Source organism: Helianthus annuus, chromosome 4 (assembly GCF_002127325.2).
Source record: "Helianthus annuus cultivar XRQ/B chromosome 4, HanXRQr2.0-SUNRISE, whole genome shotgun sequence".
In the NCBI taxonomy this organism is placed as follows: domain Eukaryota; kingdom Viridiplantae; phylum Streptophyta; class Magnoliopsida; order Asterales; family Asteraceae; genus Helianthus; species Helianthus annuus.
In genome coordinates, this window is record NC_035436.2 from 92247377 (window position 1) to 92260965 (window position 13589).

A 13589-nucleotide genomic window follows, 5' to 3' on the forward strand; every position below is an offset into this window, starting at 1 on the left:
AACAGGAGCACCAGCAATCATCAAAAGATCGCCAGCGGGAAGAGGGGCTGCATCAGGAATCTCATCCTCGTAAGGCTCGTCCTCAAAGAGATCAATGTCGCCGTCAGCCTCGGCGTCGGGTAGCAAGTCGTATGCTGGATACGAAGCAAGGGGTATGGGAGCTGGAATCGCTACCAAGGGAAGATACTCAGCAGGTGGGTCATCGACATGCTCATCAGCGCCGTCGGGCAGAGCGAAGGGCTGGAAGTCATCATCATCAGTGCTGGTGAAGTCGGAGGTATGCACCTCGTGCTCTGAAGACACAATGTCGTCTGATACTATGGGTAAAGGTCCGGTGGTATCTGAATCACCCGTGGCTGGTGAGTCCATGGGTCTGTAACATAAACACAAGCATACACAAAAATCAGTAAATCAGGTAATCACACAAGTTACCAAGTAATAATCACATAATCCTCCTAGTCCCACTAGCCTCCCAGCCTCCCAGACTGTCCTTCCTAGTCCCACTAGCCAACTTTCCCAGCCTCCCAGACTGACTCCCTAGTCCCACTAGCAAACTCTCCCAGCCTCCCAGACTGACTCCCTAGTCCCACTAGCAAATTCTCCCAGCCTCCCAGACTGACTCCCTAGTCCCACTAGCAAATTCTCCCAGCCTCCCAGACTGACTCCCTAGTCCCACTAGACAACTACCTCGATCCATTAGATCGAGCCTCGGCCTCCCAGACCGAGCCTCAGTCTCCCAGACCGAGCCTCAGCCTCCCAGACTGAGCCTAAAAATAATAAATAAAATATGCTCAACATTTGTTTATAAAAACGTTTTGGATCTGGACTTAAGTGGTATGCAGTAAAAAATGTTTTCGTGAGAGCCCTAGTGATCATAGTCTAGACTCGAGAAGGAATCCTAGTTCGCTATGATCAGAGCTCTGATACCAAGCTGTCACACCCTGGCTTTGCGGAAGCGTGGTTAATTTGGTGTGACTTCTTAATACCATAGCTTAATCATAACAAGCTATATGAATTAAAAATATGCAAGATCATCCATTAAAATAAAAATCAAACATTGTCTTAACGGGTAAACACCCAACAACCATAAACTTGTCTAAACAATTACAAACTCAAACATAACATAAACATGGTTCAGGGACTGTGACTTGTCCAGGAAAGAGTCACAAGTCTCGAACCCTGGATGACCTCGGGCCTAATGCAGCGGAAAACAAGCCATACCGCGCCAGATCGTTAGTTTCCTGAAATACATGTAAGTTGAAAAATCAACAATAATGTTGAGCGAGTTCATGCGAAAGTGAGTATATAAACCTTTATCTTTATCAAAAACCTGGTATGTAGCAAATAAGGAAAAAGAGATCACCAATGGTTTGCAAGGCCATTGATATGTGTGAAGTGCAAGTAGGAAGACTCAAACCTAGCGGATTTATGCGTCGGGCACTAAGTCACCCCGAGGTCCGTTCAGCTGGACCTGGGGCTGGGCTCGCTACACCCAGATAGATCTATCGCTCCTGTCCCTCGGTCCTACTATGAGGATTAATGGCCTCAAGTTTCCGCCTACCCACTCACATGATCTAAGTAACAAACCTCCTTACGCTAATCATACCATGTATAAACATATTCATAATCATTGTAACATGTATTTCACCCCCGCAGTTTAGAAAACTGAAAACAGTTAAGAGAAAAGGGGGACATGAACTCACTGTCAGTGCGTAGCTAAATCAAGCACTCCAAATGTCCGAAAGCTGTGCAACGACCTACATGTGCTAATTCTATTTGACGGATGGCCGTGCTTTAGCTTTATAGTTTAATTTTCGGGAAACAGTTAGACAACTGTTCCTTGTACATAATTGGTAGTAAATTTCCTTCCCAAGGATGGGGGAATTAATACATGTGCGTTTATAATATTTTTTTGGGTAAAGGGTTACCCCGGAGAAATTTTATATCAACCAACAATCAAAAACAGGGTGTGTTAAGACAATAACACACACTTCTAGGCTTGACATACCAAACCTAGCAACACACAAAAAAAGAAACAAACCCGACTAATGTCAAAACCAATGGAAAAATAAAACAACAAGGGATCACAGCCCAAAACAAGACACACAGCCGAACTAGAAACTCCTCCTTAGCCCGGCTCCAAAGCCATATTCTTCGAGATCAGCCACCTTTCCAGAATGTTGTCATACTTTGGTTCCCCACTCACCTTGAATCCCATAATTCTAAGCCGAACCGTATCAATGATGATCTTTGAGAGAGCCTCAGCATTTCGAACAAGAGCAGAAAAAAGACGGTTGTTTCTTTCCTGCCAAATAAAATACGTGGTAGCCGCAACCAGGATCTTGCAGATAATATGCTCAAGCGTTCTAGAATCAGAAACACGCTCCATCCATTGAATAATCGACGTCCAGTTGTTCAGCACACCCCCCATGTCAACGTATTTTCTAACCGATCCCCAAACCTCCGATGAGAATTGACATTGGAAGAAGAGATGATCTCTAGAGTCACGATCACATTTACATAATGGACAGCACATAAGCTGTAAGTTAGTAGCACTGCCAGCTTCCCAAACGGTCAACCTGTCTTGGGTCTTTAGCTTGTTTTTGATAACAAGCCACAAGTGGAATGAATGTCTAGGAATGCATTGAGCGAACCAAACCGATTTAACCCATAAAACCTTATCCTCTCTATTCCGTAAACTATTCCACACCTCCTTCGTTTCAAAATGCTGAAGATTACCATCCAGATCTTTCCACTCTAGCCGATCATGTTCATCAGCTAAAATTTGTGGCGTGTCAATATTTATAAGGACCGGATATGTGTCATACCAAGCCTCGGGCCACAACCATTGACCATTATCATCCGCCACAAGATCAGCAACCATAGAAGAAAGAGTGAAACCAGCATTCGCAATCGCTCTAGGCGAGATAAAAGACCGAAGAGGACTAAACGGGCACCAATTGTCACTCCAAGCATTAGTTTGCCTTCCACTCCTAATAGACATCCAGAAAAACGATCGAACTTTATCTCGGATAGATAGGAGCTTTCTCCAACCCCAACTCTCGCTACCTCTACATTGAACATCCCAAAAGTTCTTACCTCGCAACTTGTGAGAGTGAATCCATTGAACCCAAAGCGACTTGCGATTAGAAAGAATGCTCCAAATATGAGCTGTCAAAAGAGCTTTATTTACATCCGTAATGCTTCTAATGCCCAAACCACCCTCATCTTTAGGAGTGCACACAATTTTCCAGGCCACTTTAGCTCTAGCCGAGCCTTGGTAACCACCATTCCATAAAACGTACGTAACCTCTTCTCCAAATCTTTTATAACACCTTGCGGAAGCATAAAAACCGAGGCCCAATAAGAGTACATGGCAGCCAAAACCGAATTGATAAGCTGAAGTCTACCTGCAAAAGACAAGGATTTAGACATAAAATTATCTATTCGCCGCTCTACACGTTCCACAAGAATACGACATTCACGAGCAGCCAATCTCGTAGAAATCAAAGGAACTCCAAGATACCGAACCGGAAGCGTACCCTCTTGAAAGGGCATGATCTCCAAAATCTGGTCTTTAACATAACGAGGAACATTACCGAAGAAAACGGTACTTTTAGAAGGACTAGGGACCAGACCCGAGATGTTAGTGAATTTGACAAGCGCATCCTTCAGATGTTTTACCGAAGTGCTATCCCCATGGGAAAAGATGAACAAATCGTCTGCAAACGAGACAATAATGATCTTTTGTTTAGGACAATTAGCATGAAACTTGAACAAAGAGTGCAAAGCCGCTTTCTGAAGGAGAAGGGTCAGAACCTCCATAACTAGAGTGAACAGATATGGAGACAACGGATCACCCTGCCTAAGACCTCGTTTCCCTGTAAAATAACCATGCAGCTCACCATTTATACTTAGAGAATATGAAACCGTGGTAACACACGTCATAATCCATTTAACCATTTTGCAATGAAATCCAAACCGCTTAAGAATAGTTTCCAAGAAAGACCAATTAACAGTATCATACGCTTTCTGAATATCTATCTTGAAAGCACATCGAGCCGGCCCTCTATTAAGGTGGTAGTTGTGCATCAATTCCTGCGTGAGAAGAATGTTATCAGAGATCTTCCTGCCAGGAACGAACGCCGACTGATTAATACTGACCAAACCCTCCAAAGCCCCTTTGATCCTATCCGTAATAATTTTACTGATGCACTTGAAGAGGACATTACAGCAGGATATAGGTCGGTAGTCAATAACCGAGTTAGGAGTATCCTTTTTAGGGACTAAAGCAATAATAGTGTGGTTGACCTGTTTCAAAAGCTTACCGTTCTGAAAAAAATCGGGAATAGCGGTCGTTACCTCATCTCCCACTATATCCCAAGAATGTTTAAAGAACGCCGAAGTAAACCCATCTGGGCCAGGGGCCTTATTCTCACCAATGCTAAACATTGCGGCTTTGACCTCCTCTCGAGTCACTTGTCTAACCATATGATTGGCCGTGTCAAGGTTAAGAGAATTAACAAAAAGATCTTCATCATCCAAATTTAGGACATTCTGCTCGGTACCCAAAAAATTAGAATAATGATCCACCAGGGCAGTAATGACATCCTTACCCTCAAATCGATTTCCATGCACATCATGAATGCAGCATATTTTATTTCTAGAATTACGACTCTTTACCGCATTGTGAAAATATGAAGTGTTCGAATCACCTGCACAAAGCCACTCAATCTTCGACTTTTGCTTTAAAAAACATTCTTCATCATAATCAGGGCAATGGCTTCTCTCTGGCTCCTAGGCGATTTTGGCGATCTCTATTGAAACCCTAGTTCTTGTTTTTCAACCTTAATTTTGATCAATCTGGGTTAGGTATTGGGGTGTTGTCGATCCTTCTGAGTAAGGTTTCTAGACTTCAATCCTGATTTCTAATCTTTTGCAATCAAAGTTAGGGTTTTCGTTTCGTTTTCTTCATCTAGGGTTTCTTCGCTGTGCTGCCGAGAGCTTTGTTCTTCTTGTTGTTGGTTTTCTGCCGGCTAGGGTTTGTTGTTTTACGTTGCATGATACTGCCATCTAGGGTTTTTTCAGAGTTCTTGCATGGAAAGAAACCGTGATAGTAGTTTGGAGGATCTAGGGTTTCGGTCTTTTTCGGAAAGAATGCATGAAGATGTGTTCATTACGTCTAAAGGTCCGATTAATGTCCAAGATATGAGTCAAAGCTCCTTGCTAAACAAACCGGTGCAGATTGATGGGAATCCATTGATACCCCGTCGAGGTGTTGCACTGAAAAGATCCAAAGGTTATCAATGTTATTGATGAGTTGCAGAAAATCACGGTCCCAGTTCAGCTTCCTTTAAGCGGCTCTAATGATCAGGATAATCAGCATGGGAAACTGTCAAGTACGCCGGTTACGAGTTTCTCTAACAGTCAAAACAATCTGCATGGACAGCCGACAGAATCAGTTTCGTATGCGGAGAAACTTCAGTCTTCTGTTCAAAGCAAAAGAGAAGTTAACTTCAGACTTATGAAGCCTTTAGAAACGAGAGAAGATGCTGATTTAGTCATTCCGAAAGCGGTGGTTCAGCAGGTGCAAGATAAGTTTGAAAATGTTCTTTATGGTTACTTTTTAGGAACTCGTTTACCATTCCCTGTAGTAGAATACTATGCAAAGAATGTTTGGGCAAAGTTTGGATGTCAAAAGATTATGATGAACTCGGATGGCTTCTTCTTTTTCAAGTTTGATTCTAGGGATGGGTTATTGAAAGTGCTGGAAGGAGGTCCTTGGTTGATAAGAAAAATTCCAATTTTTTTGAGTATATGGACACCAAAGGTTAGTTTGAATAAAGATGGTGTTAAAACCATACCCATTTGGGTTAAATTGCACAATGTTCCAATTTCGGTGTACACGGATGATGGATTAAGTTTGCTAGCTTCAAAATTGGGTATCCCGAAGAGACTTGACTCATATACTGCTGATATGTGTGTAGAGAATTGGGGTAGGAGCAGCTATGCTCGGGCAATGATCGAGGTGAATGCGGATGAGGAGCTTAAGGACCATATTACAATAGCTATTCCTAAGATGGATGAGGAGGGATACATTATGGAACGAGTTAAAGTTGAGTATGAGTGGAAACCTTTACGTTGTCCTACTTGTTGTTTGTTTGGGCATGATCATACTTCGTGTAGCAAAGTTATCAAGGACAAGGCAAAGCAGGTTGTAGTAGATGAGGAAGGATTTGTAACTGATAGAAGACGAATGGCTAAACAAGGGTTTCCGCAAAAAAAGCCAAAGCCTAAGTTTATCTATAAACCAAAGGTTAACAAGGATGCCCCAAGCACATCCGGAACAAAGGCGGATGGCTGCTCTAATTCCAGACACCCAACTGTAAAACTGTCTAATCCGTTTGAGGCCCTAAGTAGCGATAAGGATGACCCAGGTGGTAGTAATGAATCGGCTAAAAAGGATGGGGGAATTGATAAAGTGAATACGGTTCAGGATGAGGTTCAAGAGTCTGTTCCTACTGAAATGTCAAAATATATGGGAAGTAATCTTGATGGCAGTAATTCTGAGGGGGCAAGCACTCCCGGTTCTATGGGTTTTAATGGGTAGTATTGCTGCTTGGAATATAAGGGGTTTGAATCGTCCCCTGAAACAAAACGAAGTTCGTGTTCTTATTGCTGAGTGTCGTTTGAGTATTTGTGCAATCTTAGAGACGCATGTTAATGTTAATAACCTTCTTAAAGTTTGCAAGAATGTGTTTCGTAGGTGGAATTGGACATCTAATGGGAATTTATGTCAGCGTGGCACTAGGATTATCTTGGGGTGGAATCCAGACGATGTGGATCTTATGGTGCTATACCAGTCTGATCAGGTTGTTCATACTCAGGTCCGTTTAAAAGTTGATTCCAAGGATTTCTTTTGTTCCTTTGTTTACGCTGAAAATAGGTATCAAGAGCGTCGTGCTTTATGGGAGGATCTATGTAGTCATAGTATTGTCGCTAAGGAGCATCCTTGGGTGGTTCTAGGGGATTTCAACTCGGCCCTTAACATGGAAGATTGTCTTGATGGTCCCTCCAGTCATACGATAGGAATGCGAGAGTTCTATGACTGTATTCAAGTAGCGGAAATTACAGATATTAATCATCATGGGTGACATTTTACTTGGAACCAAAAGCCGAAAGAAGGTATTGGTGTTTTTAAGAAGCTTGATCGTGTTATGGGTAATATCAAGTTCATCGACCTTTTTCCGAATGCGTATGCTCATTTCCAGCCTGCTCGTGTATCTAATCATTCGCCGTGTATTCTTAAGTTGCCAAATATCATCCATGCTAAACCAAAGCCTTTTAAATTTGCAAACTTCCTAACTTCTAAGGCTGACTTCAAGCAACTTGTTGCGGCTGAATGGGCTAAGGAAATTAATGGTTTTGCTATGTTTTCAGTGGTAAAGAAAATGAGGAACCTCAAGCCCTGCTTTCGTAAGCTTTTACATCAGCAAGGTAACCTTCATGATAAAGTGGCGAGACTTAGAAATGAATTGGATATGTTCCAGAAGTAGGTTGATGATAATCCCCATGATTCCGGAGCTCGTGATGCAGCTGCAAAGTGTCTTCGTGAGTTTCAAGAGGCGGCCTATGATGAAGAATGTTTTCTCAAGCAAAAATCGAAGGTTGAGTGGCTTTGTGCGGGAGACTCGAACACCGCTTTTTTTCATAACTCGGTGAAAAGCCGGAATGCTAGAAATAAGATCTTGTGCATTAATGATGTGCATGGTAATTCGTTTGAGGGTACCGAAGTTCCAGCCGTTCTTGTGGACCATTACACTAATTTCTTGGGTAACGACCAGCCCGTGCAACCTCTTAATGAGGATGATCTGTTTATTAACACGCTGAGTCATGATGTGGCGTCCCATATGGTTAGACAGGTCACTAGAGAATAGGTTAAAAGAGCCATTTTCAGTATTGGTGAGAATAAGGCGCCTGGGCCGGATGGTTTCACGTCTGCGTTCTTTAAGAATGCTTGGGATATTATTGGGGATGAGGTGACAAAAGCGGTGCTAGATTTCTTTGATAATGGTAAGCTCCTTAAGCAACTCAATCACACCATTATTGCTTTAATTCCCAAGAAGGACACTCCTAACTCCGTTCTAGACTATCGGCCCATCTCTTGTTGTAATGTTCTGTTTAAGTGCGTTAGCAAGATTATAACGGATAGGCTTAAAGGAAGTTTGAATAAGTTGGTCAGTGTTAACCAATCGGCTTTTATTCCGGGCAGAAAAATAGCGGACAACATTCTCCTTACTCAGGAGCTCATGCACAATTATCATCTCAATAGAGGGCCTCCAAGATGTGCATTCAAGATCGATATTCAAAAGGCTTATGATACCGTCAATTGGCAATTTCTTGAGTCCATTCTCCATGGGTTTGGGTTTCATCATAAAATGGTTAATTGGATAATGACATGTGTTTCAACGGTGTCCTATTCGTTAAGCATCAACGGAGAGATCCATGGTTATTTTACGGGTAAGCGTGGTCTTAGGCAAGGGGATCCTATGTCCCCTTACTTATTTACGCTCGTTATGGAGGTCTTAACCCTGTTGTTACGTCAACATTCATCACAAGGGTCGTTTAAATTCCATGCTAAATGCTCTAAACAGAAGATCATTAGTCTCTCGTTTGCTGATGATTTATTTCTTTTTGCTCATGGTGATGGTAGTTCGGTTAAATTCCTTAGGGAGGCCCTTGATAAGTTTTCTCTAGCATCCGGTTTTCATCCTAATCTGACTAAGAGTACTGTCTTCTTTTGTAATATTCCTCGTGCCATCAAAGATCAGATTTTGCATATTATGCCCTTTCAAGAGGGCTCTTTTCCGGTTCGTTATCTGGGGGTCCCTCTCATTTCCACGAGATTGGCTGCCAAGGATTGCAAAATCCTTTTGGATCGTATGGATAGTGTCACACCCCCAAAATCCACACGCGGAGTATCACCGCTTGGAGGCGTGACTGAACAGGATCAAGCCATCAATCATATCAAACATAGCATTTAATAATATTAAAAGTCATTAAAGTAGTTCATCATGACATGATCGATGTTTCAAAACCAAGCATTGTTTAAGTAGCGGAAGCATTGTTATAAACCCAAATTAAATATACTGAAATGTCATAAATGTCCAACAAAGTATTACGATCCTTGTCCACAACGTCCGGCTCCTCTTTGTGCAAGCTCCATGTACCTAACGATCTGCAAGGCATGTAACAGAATGATCAACAAACTAGTTGAGCGAGTTCACAGTAAGTAAGTGCGTAACAGTAAGTAACGGTGGCTCTACTGGGCCGATAGTGAGTTATACAGGTGGGGGCTTCCCATGTTATGTGACCACTAGACTATTCGTATCAACTACTCGTATCATCCCTGTTCTTCTTCCGAGAACAGTAGCGCGTATGGGGTGTATGTAGGTTTTACGTACGTATCCTTCACAACCGAGGATAGGAGACGCGGGGGTGTACGTGGGTTTCACGTACGTATCCTTTGTACCGAGGATAGAAATAAGTAATGCGTACACGTAGGTTTTACGTGCGTGCCTGACATCCGAGGCAGTAATTGGCATATGACCACGTAGGTGTTATCCTAACCTACGGAACCGTCCTGACATCCGAGGATCATGGTAGGTGATAGTCTAGGAAAAGCATATGTACGTTCTTAGTCAATGGTAACCTTTAACCCATTCCCACGACCCGGGAATCCCATGCCTTAGTAGGAGTGTGAACTCACCTGGGTTTGCTCGGCAGACAGTATAATGCTCAAGTATACAAGTAAGGAATCAACCACGTCCTATCATGGTTACAATGCAAGTTAGGTTCGTATGTAGCACGTTTGTATCACGTATGGTATCAAGTATGATCATGGCAAATCACATAACCGTATCAGCAGTTCATATCAAGTAACGAGTCCAAGTAGTCGGCCCAATTAACATAAGCAGTCCAATTAGCAACTATGTAAACAAGTCCAATAACATAACAGTCATAAGGTTGGGCCCGTGACAGTGTAGGCCCAAAACAGTGCTTGTGCAAAGGAGGTCTCGAGTCGCAACCAGCGATCTCGAGTCGCAACCGGTGATTACGAGTCACAGCCGGAGATTACGAGTCGCAACAGGAGGTTGCGAGTCGCAACTGGTGATTTCGGCTCATCATGGTCTGGTTACGAGTCGCAACGGGACTCGCAACCATGGTCTCGGCTTGTGCTGTTGTGGTCTCGAGTGGGGTTCCGACTCGCAATGAGTGGTTCCGAGTCGCAACCGTGTGTGTAACTGGTTTCCATAATTCCTGTAACAATCATCCCGTGATTCTAGCAAACAACTTAGGCAGTTTCACAATTCAGATCAAACCCAGTAATTAGCAGATTTCTATATCATATTCAACGTGTTCATCTTTAAACAATTGCATAACAGTATCAAGTATAAACAATCGGATCATAATTAAACATATAGCAATCGGTTGGTTTTTAAATCTTGCAGCCCTATCATGCATCCTAACCGATTAACACATACTCGGACCGATTAGTTATTAAGAACTAAACATCATCATACAATCCGGTTATAATTCCACATGTCAACACATATTACCGAAAGCAATACATAGATCTTATTTGATTTACTAGCATAATCAACATACTAACCGGTTACAAGAATATTATTATCAACATACAAACAATAACACACAACCAATAACATAATCACTAACCGGATTACAGAAGGAACAAGGGTGATTCCGAGTAGGGGTGTTCTTGCCGTCGAGTTTCCAAGCGACCGAGAGAGAGAAAGAGTCTAGGGTTGTGTGTGTTTGTGTTGCAAAACAATAAACAAAACCCTTAAACTTGGTTTTGTGTTGCGAGTGGGGGAGTGGGCCGAGCCCATCCGGTCATCTAATGGAATCCGGTTTCAAAGTGTGGCCAAAAGGGCTTGTGTGACCGGTTATAATGTGCAATCGGGTTTTAGTGTGTGGTTTGGGTTCGTGTACACATAACATACATACACACATAAGGCGCATAACATCATAACATTCAATAGCATCACAGTTTGTAAAATCATAACACGTTCACGTATGTTACACAATGATAGGTCTAAAGTTCGAGTTGTCACAGATAGGCGAATAGATAATTGGATGACAAAATCTCTTTCATTTGCCGGGAGACTCCAACTTATTAATTCTGTTCTTGTGGCCTTATACTCTTATTGGGCGTCGGTTATGATGCTTCCATCTAGTATCTTAAAGGATCTGGAGAAACGGCTTCGTAGATTCTTATGGAATGGGGGAAGTCTGGGTTCGGTTCGAGCAAAAGTTGCCTGGAGGGATGTTTGTATGCCAAACGATGAGGGCGGTTTAGGTATTCGGAGCATTGTGGATGTTAACAAGGCTCTTTTAACATCTCACATTTGGAGTATAATCACTAATCGGTCTTCTCTTTGGGTCCAATGGATTCATGCTTACAAACTGAAAGGTAAAAGTTTTTGGGAAGTGCAAAGTAGTAACAATGTCAGCTGGGGTTGGAGGAAACTTTTATCAATCCGTTCGAGTGTTCGATCGTTTTTTTGGATGTCCATTCGCAGTGGGCGCCAAACTAACGTTTGGAGTGATAACTGGTGCACGGTAAGTCCGATTAGATCTTTTATAACTCCTAGAGCTATTGCGAATGCGGGTTTCTAGTTAAATGCTACGGTGGCTGATGTTGTTGCTGATGATGGCCAATGGTTATGGCCTCAAGCGTGGTATGATCTTTTTCCGGTTCTTATCAACATTAGTCCTGTCCAGATTGCTCCTGATATAGTTGACCGGTTTTGCTGGAAAGATTTGGAAGGTAACCTACAAGGCTTTAACTCTTGGGAGGTATGGAATTGTTTACGGAATAGATGTCAAAAGGTAACATGGGCCTCTTCGGTTTGGTTTAGCCAATGTATTCCCCGACATTCTTTTCATTTGTGGTTGGTTGTAAAGAATAAGTTGAAAACTCAAGACAGGATGGCCGTTTGGGAAGCGGGTAGCGATACTAATCTGCGCCTTATGTGTTGCCCGCTTGCAAGTATGACCGTGATTCAAGGGATCATCTTTTCTTTCAATGTGTATATGCTTCACAGGTTTGGAGGTTGGTCAAGCGCTTTGTTGACATGGAAACTGTAACGGATACTTGGGACTCTATCATGCAATGGATGGAGCTTAATGCTAATTCTAGAAATACGGAGAATATTATTTGCAGAATTCTGATAGCGGCTTCAACGTATTTTGTTTGGCAGGAAAGGAATAACAGGTTATTTTCTTTGAATCAGCGAAGTGCTAGCGTGCTTGCAAAAACGGTCTTTGACACTGTTCGGCTAAAAATTATGGGGTTCCGATTTGGTAGAGACCCGAAACAAAGAAAGATTCTGGACAGGTGGCTGATCTCGAAGAACAACATGGCGGTTGATCCCGGCTAGAGCGTCCCGTCTAGTTTTTGGCATGTTTGTGTTTTTTGGCTGTGTTTGTTTCTCTTGTTTTTAGTTGTTTTGGTTGTGACGTTTGTCGGGTTTGGTTTGTGATTGTTTTCCTAGTCTTGGCATGTCAAGACTAGTAGTGTGTATCGGTGTCTCGATGCACCCTGTTTTATTTTGGTTGATATAAAATTCACCGGGGTAACCCTTTACCCAAAAAAAAAACATTCTTCATCATAGGCCGCCACCTGAAAATCATGAAGACACTTGGCCACCACGTTACGAGCTTCAATATCTAGCGGGTTCATATCAACATGATGCTGAGCTAAATCCAGCTCACTACGAAGTCTAGTAACCTTCTCATGGAGATTTCCTTGTTGATGAAGGAGTTTGCGGAAGCACGGCTTCAAGTTCCTCAACTTCTTCATAACGGAAAACATAGCATAGCCTTGCACACCCTTATTCCATTCATCGACAACATACTGTCTAAACTCCGGTTTAGACGTTAGAAAGTTTGGAAATTTAAACGGATTTTGCTTGTCTCGAGCTACGGAAGGCAACTTTAGAACACACGGGGTATGGTCAGAAACCCGAGCCGGCTGAAAAACGGCATACACTTCCGGATATAAATCCAAAAATATTAAGTCTCACTTAATATATTTTATTTCTCATTCCAAAATATAATTATTTTTCTCAAAAATAATATATTTTCTCTTCGTATAATACTTTCCAAAATAATACGTTGACAATATCCGCATTTATGAATATTTCCGCATAAAGCGTAAGTTACGTTTTGGCGATTTAGTGGTAATAGTAATTACCGTTGTAACTTATATGTTTGTCGTGTAGGCGTTGGTATTATTTTGGGTTCGACAGAGTTTGTAAATATTATTTTTACTCTAAAAATAATATTTATATATTTTCACAAAATAATCATAAACAGTGTGGTGAAAAATATATCTATTGAATAAATATTTATCACGTTCAGTTTTTGTGAAAATCCCACCTCCGATTATTTAATAAATAAAGTCATGGCGAAATATATTTGAAAATGTATCAAAAAAAGTCTAACACTTGTAAATAATTCTAAGTGTTAGAATTTTTTAGAAAAATTTCGCCAGAGTTTCCCCT

At 41.9% G+C, this 13589-nt stretch overlaps 1 protein-coding gene across 1 annotated transcript; it reads right to left on the reverse strand.

The window, feature by feature from the left end:
* Positions 1–2128: 2128 nt before the first annotated feature.
* LOC110906941 lies at positions 2129–3004 on the reverse strand. The gene has a single exon (XM_022151994.1). The coding sequence runs from the start codon at positions 3002–3004 to the stop codon at positions 2129–2131; it is 876 nt and encodes a 291-aa protein (XP_022007686.1).
* Between the last annotated feature and the right edge of the window lie 10585 nt (positions 3005–13589).

Bases quoted from the DNA above. Each gene is read 5' to 3' on its own strand.
- LOC110906941 (XM_022151994.1), bottom strand. From the start codon at position 3,004: ATGTCTATTAGGAGTGGAAGGCAAACTAATGCTTGGAGTGACAATTGG.